The sequence below is a fragment of the Kryptolebias marmoratus genome, linkage group LG8 (genome assembly GCF_001649575.2).
Source record: "Kryptolebias marmoratus isolate JLee-2015 linkage group LG8, ASM164957v2, whole genome shotgun sequence".
Classification (NCBI taxonomy): domain Eukaryota; kingdom Metazoa; phylum Chordata; class Actinopteri; order Cyprinodontiformes; family Rivulidae; genus Kryptolebias; species Kryptolebias marmoratus.
In genome coordinates this window covers 27,484,041-27,495,161 of record NC_051437.1, presented here as the reverse complement: position 1 = coordinate 27,495,161, position 11,121 = coordinate 27,484,041, and the positions used below count along the sequence as shown (strand labels likewise).

At 41.3% G+C, this 11,121-nt stretch overlaps 2 protein-coding genes across 3 annotated transcripts in view; both read right to left on the bottom strand.

Moving 5' to 3' along the window:
• Positions 1-1,342, bottom strand: part of fkbp1ab (FKBP prolyl isomerase 1Ab) — a 7,872-nt gene extending 6,530 nt beyond the window's left edge. The window contains exons 1-2 of the mRNA XM_017433492.3: positions 1,183-1,342; positions 1,032-1,079 (exon numbers count right to left, since the gene is read on the bottom strand). Of these exons, the coding sequence (XP_017288981.1) occupies positions 1,032-1,079; positions 1,183-1,219 (85 nt within the window). The 5' untranslated portion in view covers positions 1,220-1,342. The remainder of the gene's footprint in view (positions 1-1,031; positions 1,080-1,182) is intronic.
• Positions 1,343-2,905: 1,563 nt separating this feature from the next.
• nsfl1c (NSFL1 (p97) cofactor (p47)) lies at positions 2,906-9,946 on the bottom strand. 2 transcript variants are annotated; one of them, XM_017433456.3, is made up of 9 exons: positions 9,789-9,946; positions 8,350-8,450; positions 8,126-8,203; positions 6,207-6,372; positions 5,966-6,061; positions 5,261-5,370; positions 5,021-5,158; positions 4,758-4,928; positions 2,906-3,939 (listed from the first exon to the last, which is right to left on the bottom strand). In XM_017433456.3, the coding sequence occupies exons 1-9, from the start codon at positions 9,888-9,890 to the stop codon at positions 3,777-3,779; spliced, it is 1,125 nt and encodes a 374-aa protein (XP_017288945.1). In that variant the 5' UTR covers positions 9,891-9,946; the 3' UTR covers positions 2,906-3,776. The 2 variants fall into 2 exon arrangements, with proteins under 2 accessions (XP_017288945.1, XP_017288946.1); XM_017433457.3 differs by having other exon boundaries at positions 8,126-8,200.
• Positions 9,947-11,121: the final 1,175 nt, after the last annotated feature.

Genomic DNA, 11,121 nt, shown 5'->3' with positions numbered 1-11,121 from the left:
CCCCACCCCCACCCCCGCCCCCGCGACCCCAAAGAAACTCCAACAAAGACAGAAAAATCAGACGGGATTTAAAACCCCGCTGTCTGGATCTGTCTGGGGCCTCTGAGCGAACCCTGCGGCGGAGATCAGCCCATTTCTCGTTTTGTTTTTTCAATAATTAGATCTCCAGACAACACGGGGTCACTTTATGCAGTCGTGCTAACGAGGCTGAGATGGTCGCGCCAACGCTGCTGATCCCAGAGCACATTTATACACCAAGTTACAGACAGACGGGTTAATTGGCCAATATTGTTCCCTTGGTAACAGACTACCAATTAGTTAAATGCAGATGCAACAAATAGCTTTTAAGAGTCGTTAAATATACATTTAAGTTATCATAACGTAACATTTTCTCATGTTAATGGTAAATATGTCCCTAAATTGAAAAACTGTCAGCACATTTTACGAGCAGCTGTCACCTACGTGTGTTTGTTTACTTACAGAAACAGCCGAAGCGACTGTAAATAGGTCAACAACAGCGACGTCCACGATAAAGCCGCTTTGGGATGTATAAGTCCGATTATTTGGACGTTTTGGTACTTTGTTTACGTTGATTGCAGACCCACTTTTCCGAACTGCGTATCAATATATCTGGAAAACTGCACTATTTGATACAGTTCAGTGAATACGTTTAATTGCTGTTAAATTCTCTTAAAGGAAAAATACATTTTGATTGAAAAAACAAACAAATCTATGTTATATATCGGGGTGATCAGCCGTGGGGAAACTCATCGGTGTGCGTCTGTGAATGAATGCATGTCTCAGTGAGAGAAATGGGAGTGAATGGGTTAAATGAGAAATCACTGCCTGGGAGGTTGCAGGTCAGCTGTGCAGTTTGCCCCACTCCTCCACAGCCTGGGTCCGACCTCGTCCCATGTTTTATAGACTGTCTGCAGCCGTCACACCACTTCCTCTTCTTCCTCTTCTTCTTCTACGGCCTTCGGGAGACACGGGATGGAGCAGGATTAAACATGAAATCGGGTCCAACTCACCGACATAATGCACCACGCACGTCTGTCCTTTTTTGGGGAAGGTCCTTCCTGCGGAGGAAGCAGAGGCGGTGTTATCTGCAGCTGAATTAGACACCCCCCAGCCCTGTTTCCGCCCCTCTCCGGTGTGCTGGTGCTGGGGGGGTTAATTTACCGTCACCCGGAGTGATGGTCTCGATTTCCACCCCCATGTCAGCGCTGCTGCCGTCCACGGACCCGGTGAGCTGCTCCTGGACTCCGTCCGTCCGTCTGACCTGTCCTCCTCCGGCGGGTCTCCTCAGCTGTCTGTCTGTCTCTCTCTCTCTCTCTCTCTCTCTCTCTCCACTTCCGCTTCAGACCTTCAAAATAAAACCCGCCTGAATTAGAAAAACTAGCCTTTTAAAATAAATAGAAGGCAAAACCCAATTAGTTTGACACCTGGTACCACTGGAGGCAGGTGGCTCAGGATGTACGGGTTCGTCCAGTACGATGGGTTGCCGGTTCGAATCCCCGTTGTGTCCTTGTGCAAAACACTTGGGCAGGCCATTTTACCTTTAAATGCAGAGTACGTACCTGGTGCCCTACAGGAACATACTGGGTACTTACCTGATTCCTACAAAGACTTGATACCCTGTACTTTCTGGGTACTTACTGTACATACCAATAAGTACCTAGTACTTCCTGGTCCGTACCTGGTACCTATGCAGTAACTGTAACATGAAGTGAGTTAGTACCCCGTACATACCTGTTACATTACTTTACAAAATAAGTACCTGATACCTACAGGGACTGGGCTGTATTATGAAGTTTGTTACTGGGTACTTAACAGGTATACACTAGTATTTATAAAGGTACTTACAAAGTACATACCATGTACACAGCCCACCTGATTTTTGCTGAACAGTCCTGTTGTGATTCTGAAGCAGCTTCTGTACATCCATGTGTTTATTTTATTTAGCAAAATGAGGTTTATTGATAAGGAAATAAAAGCTGGATTTATTCAATCTAAATATTCAAATAATCGTTAATGCAGCAGTCTCTGCAAAAAACATTTCTGAGTTATTTTTTAAATATATTACCAGAATTTAAAAGCTATAATTTTTTATTGCAACAAAAAAATGTGTTAAAAATGATTTTAGTCAAATATTACCCTCTTGGGGATGTCAGTAATTAAAGGAAGGGAAACCTGGCAGTTCAATAATAGTGTTTCCAGGTTTCTTTTTGTAAATTTTTAAACCTTATTTAAAAATATATACATGTACAACATATTAAGGACAGGAAAAGTTCCTCACAAAGGAAAGAAAATTGTGTAAATAAAAGCTTTTCTTTGACTTGCAAAATGAGTGGTTGTTGATGTTTTTCCTTTTATAATTTATTCTTAAAAAGGGGGGGGGGGGAATAAATGTTTCTGCACAAAAAAAAAACAAATAAAACAATAAAAAATCAAATATTATTGCAGTAATGAAGAACACAAACTCTGTCTTCAGGTTGTCCACAGTGCAGAAAAAAAAGAATTAATGCATCTTTGTGCTTTTAAATCTACAAAAACAAGCAGTGAGGGGAAAAAATTGAAATATGTCATTAAAGTTTACAAGCTATACACAAAAAAGTTGTTAAGAGTTTAAAGTTGCTTTTGCACTTTAAACTCTTCGTGACACCATATTTCTGGAGTTTTCAGGCCTGTCATGTTCACTGGACCAAAGGTTGGGGACATCTTAAATCCACAGGGACGTCTGGCTTTTTTAAAAAAAAAATGTAGTAAAGGGCAATGAGACATTTTGGTTTCAATGTCTCTGAAGGTGCAAAAAAAACAAATTAAAAAAAAAAAAAAAAAAATCGCTATTGGAGCTTCAAAGTGGAAAATACAACAAATTAAAAAAGAAACACACAACCTGAAGTTCTTTATACATCAACCATAAAATGAATTTATTTAATCAGAGATCTAAACATATTTCTGTGTTGCCCCAGAATGCATAGAAGATGTCAGTGTTACAGGAATACAACTTCTACTAAATTAAACCAGTGTTTTTGTCTCATATGTTCTTTCGCTCAACCAGCAGTTTGATAATAAAGCTGCGTGTCGCTGGTTTCTCACCAGTCTGTATCAAAATGCTGCTGTGGAATTGGGACGAACCAACAATCTGTAAGAGAGAGGGGGAGGAAACGAAGGGGAACAAAAGGCAGTTTAAAAAAATAAATCCATCTGCTGTTCAACAAAGGGACAGGTGTGGTTCTGGAGGTGAACAAAGGAGAGTAAGGCTACAAGTATTTGTTGGTTAAAACGGAGGTAAGAAGCTTTTGTTTGTATGTGGAGACCTGTGGAAACCTAAAGACAAACATGCACAGCGTTAATACGACTCGTCTGCCTTCACGTAGCTGAGTTTTTGTGCGGTTTGGACAGAAGAGGAGCTGAAGATTCAGCACCTGATGGTAAACATTGTTCACGGGCCAGATTATGTTTAGCAGAAAACGAGCGAAACCAGGTTCAAAGGAAATCAATAAAGCGGACGAGCTGGACCACCCTCACCAAAACCACAATTTCTCCAGCGTCCGGATCGACAAGTCCGTCTCAGAGGAGAGACGGACGTGGGGCTAAGTTTTACATTTCATTTTAGAAAAACAAAAATCAGAAACTAGAAGTCCGCATGTAAGTCTGTTTCCTCCTCCCTCGAAGGGGGGGGGGCCTGCAGGTGCTCAGCCAGGTCACCGTAGGAGGGAGGAGGGAGGGGAGACGGGGAGGCAGGAGCTGCTTGTTTTTTCCCCCCAGCCTCACTTTAGCTGCTGGACGATGACGGCGTTGAGGAGGTTGGCCTTCTCCAGCGTCAGGCTCTCATCCGTCAGCTCCTTGTTGGGGAAGGTGGTCATCAGAACAAACTCCCGGGCGGCCATGGCGGGCCGGGCCGCCACCACGAAGTGCCGCAGGTCCGACACCCTGGGGGTACGCAAGGAACGAGAGAAGGTTTCAACAAACATAAAACGCTGTCAGTGCCATTTTGTCCTGATTTGAATTCTTTGCAGGACGTAAAGCCAGGATTTTAATCTAAAATCAAAAGCAAATTTTGAAAATTACTTTCTGCACAATCTCATGCAACACTGCACGTAACCCTGCAGGACCTATTAGTACTCGGAGCATGTGTTGGGGATGACTATCAGCTACCACATTTTAGCTCAACATCTGTAAAATTTAAGTCACTAATTAATAATTATAGTCATTTTTGTGCTTATGGCGCCCAATTTGAACAGGACTGAGCCCAAAAGTTGATCGGTTTTAGTTGTCCAACCAATGATTACTTCCTCAAAGTTTCATTAAAATTTGTCCAGTGACACACGAGTTATTTTGCTAACACTACAGAACAAATAAACAGACACGGCCATAAAGATTATTGTTTCTTCTTCACTGCTAATAAACTAAAGACTTCAGCGCGACAACACTGGTGTCAAAACACGGCAAACTGTTTTTTAACTCGGTCAAAGAACATATTTTAAATACTTCAGTATGTATTCCAGTTCCTGCTTATATGAGCAACATTACAGCAACAGGAAATAAACGTCTGTGGCGTTCGGTTGTTTCAGATTATCTGCTTGGCTGAAGGCCCAACCAGCTCATTTCAGGACATCATTTAGTGAACAGCAGCTCCCATGATTCATTTCTAATCCACAACCCCACAATAACCTGCCCTGATTTCAAATTCTGTTCTTAAAATCTGAAATCTGTCTCGAAGCTGAACTGTGAAAGAGTTTGTGGATCACCTGTGGGTATGGTTGAACATCTGGACGAGCCGGCCACCATCGGCCAGCCGGATCTGAATTTTCGTTGTGGGCTGGGAGGGGTCGAGGGTCACAGAGGCGCTGGCCTGGGCCTCGTTGGCAGCCTGGTCCTGCTGGGACGTGAATGGAGCTGAAGTCAACTCGGGGGTGGCGCTGAATCACAAGGAAGGAAAAGATCACGTCACATGCCAGGTTAGATCTTCATCTGTAATGAGCCCGCCCGCAGTCAGCACCCAGAATCTCACCTTCCTAACTTCTGTCCTTCGCCTTCGAAGGCCTTGAAGGCCATCTTGGGTTTGACAAAGTCCTCGTCTCTGTGGTCCTCCATGTCTAGGTTGACTTGGCCTCCTCGAGACCGCTGCCTCAACTCCAGAGGAATCTCCCTGCAGGAAAAACAAAGCCGATGAGCAGAGGCATATTTACATTCAGACTGCCTCCTTGAACAAACAGTATCTGCAGCTTTGAAAGAGTTTTTCTGGTCTTACCCTCTTCTTATTGCCTCGAGAAAGTTTGCATTTTCAGGATCGCTGTAGTTTCTAAGTTCCCCGTTATCCAGACTAAACCCCGTCTTCCACAGCTTCAGCACCACGTGGACCTGACACAGAAACATCCTGAAGTTTAAACCCGGAGTGAAACCGCCTGCTTTTACTGATCGAGAGGGAGCATCAGATCAGATTTATGCCTCCTTTAAAACTGAAAAAAGAACTGCGTATTAGTTATTATCATTTATTAAGTGTGATGTTAAAACACATTAATAAAAGTGGAAAACTGACAGAAATCAGGCTTCCAATGAGTGATTAAATAAAAACATTTAGACCTCCCAGCATTCCTCTCTTGCCGGCAAAAGAAGGAAAGGCGAGAAAGAAGCTTTTTAAAAAATTGATAAAATAAATCTAACATCAAATGCCCTCATTTAAAGCAGAATACACAGATGACCAATGCAATGATGCCGTCATTTTGATAAGATTTAGATCAGCTTGATTAGGACAAAGTTTCATTGGATTACACCTCTTTGGGGTGCATGTCTGGGCAGCATGACATCCATGGAGTCCAGCTTCTTGTCAATGATTCCACTCAAGAAGACTAGAAAAATACTCAGCAGGTGTTCGAAACTCCTGTCTTGCTTTGTCTCGTTTTAGTGGTGGAAGAGTAGATGCATTTGCTCAAAGCAACGACACACACAGACTCACATCTTGCTGACTGTTGGAGGCATGCCTCTCTCCAGCTACGTAAGTCGACTCCTCCTCAGGAGCGGCCCCCAGCCTGTAACCTCCGCCAACAAACGCCTAAAAAGAAGCGGCCAGAAGATTTGCAATGAAAACAAAAAACGGAACAAAGAAATTACAGAGATAAAGTTAATAAAAAACAGTAATTCCTTAAACATGCATCAGACTCTTGGGAAACGGTTGACACAAATCCACTTTATTTAACCTTTGCTTTGCTGGATTCTCCTGGTCCTTTCCCGGTCCGGTCCAAAGGCACAGCTCCGTGTTCTCTGGCCCCTTTGAACAGATCTTCCACCACCTCATTGGAGCTCTTTTTCTTTGGAGGCCCAACAATCTGTTGTCCGCTGCGCTCTGACCCCCCCGCAAAAAACCTGACAGAATGCGAACAGAGACGGCACTTATCTGAATGAGAAAATGTTTCTAAAAAACAACATATTAGAAGATATTCACAGATTTGTGTCAAAAACATTCAATGTTTGACGTAATTCTTAGGACTGGATGCTACCAGAGTAGCAGTTAATGTTTGCTAATGAAGAGAAATTAATAAAACTTTTAAACATTTCACACTATTGTTCTTTTACTAGTTGCATTACAGTAGTATTTAAAACTGTCGTGTTATTTTGCTACACAACACTCACGTCTAAGAGTTTTTGCTTTTTTCCCCCAAGTTTGCCTTCAGTTTTCTTCCGATTTTGTCTAATTTTTGAGCCGATTGTTGTGCATCACTAAAACTAAATCTGTCACCGGAGAAGCATCTCAACTTGGATTTTTATTCAACGAGAAGTGAAGAAATCCGCTCTCACTCACGTGCTTGCATGACAAAAACTTCATGATTTTGCTTATCCAATTTGAAAACAATGTTGTGTTTCTTTAGAGGACAAAAGGCGCAATAAAAAAAAACTGCATTAGTGATCTTTATTACGGCAAGAATTCTTCAAATACTAAGAAATTTGACAATCTATCACCACAACAAACAAGAACCGGGGAAGTCCTGGAAGGTTTTCAAAGAAACCGAAAAGCTATTGTTGCTGCACAATTTTAAATTACATCCAAATGAACCAAGTTCAAATGGGACTGCATCTCTTCGTTACCTCAGATCTGAGCTCACACACTGTAAAGCTGAAGTAGAACTCAACACATCAATTTTAACCATTTAAAGGAGACTGAGGCCAAACTACTGCAGTTATGATGAAGAGTCTTTGTACTTTGGTGAATTAAAAGGCAACATTTATCTCTAATGGGTGACAAAGAGTCACATCACAGGCCTCCAAACTGAAATCATTTTAGTATTTGACCAAAACTTTGTCCAGGGAAGCGCATCATATTTCTTATTTAATCTGGTTTTGACTGGTATGTTTTGCTGTAGTTCAAAAGGACAACATCAACCAGGTGTGCACAGACTGTGGGCATGATTGTGCAGAGACCATACAAAAAAACAACTGAGCTACAAGAAACTGTAACGTTTAATACATGCGGTTTGTTTAAGGGCATCTTATAAAACTGTGCTGAGGAACCAGATTACCAAAAAAGACAATGTATTAAAAAAAAAGCTAAGATTAGTGACTCAGGAGAAAACAATTACTGCTCCTTCCAGCCGTGTTCACAAGTGGAATGTAATGAAAATGCAGCGAGAGGACGGTAACACCCCAGGCAGTCACTTAACATCAGCCCACCGCACTGCGCCCAGAGAAGAATCCGTTGACGCAGCAGAAAAGCGACCGGCTCACAGTGAATGAGGTGAGACCAAAAATAGTTTGGTGCATTCTGGAATCAACTCTCAAAGGTGTGACTCTTCACCGTTCAGCCCCTGTGACGGGGGGGTGCGCAGCTCAGACGGGGAGCACATTTAAGACAACGGCTTCACTGGAAAACAGCAAAACAAAGCTATAAAACTGAACAATAAATGGAAGTTAGAGTCTTTGTCTATTCTTACTTGTCCACTGTGACACCTCCAACTCTCTGAAATGTCTGCGTGTGAAACGTTCTCTTCTATAGTCATGAAAGTGGTTTTTGTTTTTGCTTTTAAATCACCTGGAGAGGACAGCTGATGATAATATGATCTATGTCACCTGATTTTAAACGAGGTGACACTTTAAATGATCAGCAGAAAGAAAGTAAACCTACCTTTGACCTTCCTCCTCGTCACTTTCTTCCTCTGCCTCATGCATGAGATCTCTGAAGGAGGTCACTCTGGGCTGACTACTGTACAAAAAAGACGTGTGATGTTACAAAAATCCTGTAAGTGATGAAGTAGTAACATGCTACATGCGCTGTTGGAATTAATGAAACATTACATATTTATTTAAGCAAAGTATAGCGTTAATAAAGAAACAGTTTAGAGGACCTACCTGGGACCTGCCGATCGAGACACAGAAGAGACTCCCTCAGGCTGAGGAAGAGTAATTATATCATCATCAGCTCCGTCCTCAAAGAAACTGGCAAGTGCAAGCTAGGGAGGAAACACTGATATTTAAATACTGACAGAAAAACTCAGACCAATTACAAATACAGCTGACTGACGAGGGAAATTTAAATTGTCTTTAGCTGCTTTTTGATTGTTTTTTTTTTTAAAGCAGGCCTGAAAATAGAAGAGGGAAAGTCAGACAGAGTAATATACGATTAAGTTACAGAAGCAGAAAATACCAGATAAGAGTTTTTACATTATGAAAGCAACTCATGGTACAAAAGAAGAGCAAAAGCTACGACGTACAAGTAAATTAACATATTAATTTCAAAAAGCAAACTCAGTGCTGCTTTCTAGGCTCTCATTTTGTTACTAATTTAATTCTGCTGACGATAAAAGTGACATGGTTGGATGCAAACTCAAAATTTACAACTTTTAAAAGCAGTGGTTCCCAAAGTTGGGGGTCGGGGCCCCACTGAGGGGCACAAAACAGCAGTTTTGGGGTACAAAAAACAACAATACTAATCATAAATTGAGGGAGTAGCGTTATATGAGTTTAATTTACTTTATTTAGGCAACGTTTGTGTTGTTCAGTGAAGGACATTTGGGGTTGCAAGTCTTTAGCATTGTTATTTTGGGGATCAGAAGCCAAAAAGGTTTAATTTTAAGAACTATAATTAAACATATTGTTGAATAAAAAGCTAAAGGCAGTCTGTGTTGGGCTCAGTTTTTAATCCCACACAACACCTCTGTTCATCAGTAGATAATTAACTCAGCCTATGTCTGTTTTCTCAGCAAACAACAACGATTATTAATTTATTTACACGGTTTTTCACTGAATTCGCTTCACCTTTATTTACTTTCATTTTCTGTACATGCCAACCTCCGAATAGCTGTCCGGACAAAACTGTCTGTTTTCGACGCCCCTTAAAAATAATTTATAATGTTATTCTTGAGCCTTTATTAGAAGATTAAGATGAGCAGCGTTATCTTACTGCGTCAACTAACATTAATGTCGCGTTTGTGGCGCTAATGCTAGTTAGCTGCCGGGGCTAACTGGTCACTGGAGTCACGACAAACCAGACGAAACTCGGCATAAAAACAAGACCCGCATGTTAAAGAAGCTAACGCTGTTCGTGTAATCCGGACTGTGTCGGATTAAATGAACGTCTGACATCTTCAGTGTTGGTGTCTGAAAGCGGGCCGGGACGTTTTCAAAGAATGACTTGCACAAATTGCTGGAAACACAGGCGAGCGTTAGCCGGCGAGCTACTCCTCGTCCCGCATTTTAACCGCAGCTCCCTCCGGACGGACAATCATCCGGTCCGCTGCGACGTCAGTTAAAAGAAATAAAAAATAAATAAAAACCCAGACGAGCCGTACCTGGAGGTTCCAACCGGCGGACTCCAGGAAAAACCGGGCCCTCTCTTCTTCCACGCCGGTAACAGCGACGAACTCCCTGACTGACTCCTCCTGACTCGCCATTTTGATTTAGCTCCTTCAACGAGTCCGTCCGTTTCCACCTGAGGAAACAAGCAACAGTTAGATGGTTCCTATCCGGTTTCAAAACAAAAACTGCGAGGGAAAAAAAATCACTGTAAAATATAAAAATATATATATGTAATCGTAAAAAGCATATTTTAACACACCTATATTTTTAAAGCTAATATACTTTATCTTTTTATTTTCAACCGTTAACAGTGTATTTTTGAAGATTTTATTGATGCTATTTCCAATTTGGTCACAAGGGGGCGACATAATCATACTTTTGATATCAGCTAAGTTAATAAAACAACTGGTCAGAAATAATTGACTCAATAGAATAGAATAGACAGTTCTTCGTGTGTTTCAGCAGGGAAATTCACATTTTTTAAAGCAGCAAAGAGATATATCAACACACACAAAAATAACTATGCAATCGTGCAAAAATAGGAAAGTTTGAGAACAAAAATACACAGTTGTAAAATCAATGCGTGTGTGTAAAATTTGAAGAAATATAGTGAAGTTTGTCTGAATGCAAAAGACTGTTTGCATCCATTTTGAGTTTGAAATACCAAACTTTAGCTTTTTGGTACAACCCAAATGTTTAACCTTTTTCTACATGTTCGTGCCTTTGTTTTAACTTGTCAAATCTTATGAAAACTATGACAAGTAGCATCATGTTTATCTTTCTATGACACTGTGGTTATCTTGCATCCAGTATCATTATCTGACTTCTTCCTGTTTTATCAAAAATAATCCTATTGTAGGGCACCACTGTGTGGGACCTAAATACGATCTGAATCTGCCTCTCATCTCATATTTTGTCTCTTGTTATGCAAGTTCACAGTGAAACGGAGGCCGATTGAAGTGTGATGCCCCTCATCTTTGCCAAAAAACATTCCAGTAAACACAAGCCTGTGATTTTATGAGCAGATGGTGAGAATATTCCCACGGGAGTTACCTTTGCGCCCCTGATAATGTGTCTGAAGACAGGCCGGTCAGATGTCATAAATGTACCAGACAGATTGGGAGCATCTTAATTGTTTCAGAGGAGAAAACAGCTTGGTGAGGTTTTCATGCACTCCGCTGTTAGTTGTTTGATCTTCAAGACTAATTAATCTGCTGTAAAATGAGAAAAACATGTCACTTCACCTTGTGCAGCACCTTTCCTCGGCTGCACAGAAAAGAGCAAAACCATGCGCCATGACAGTTTAAACAGTGGTAGCTCTATATT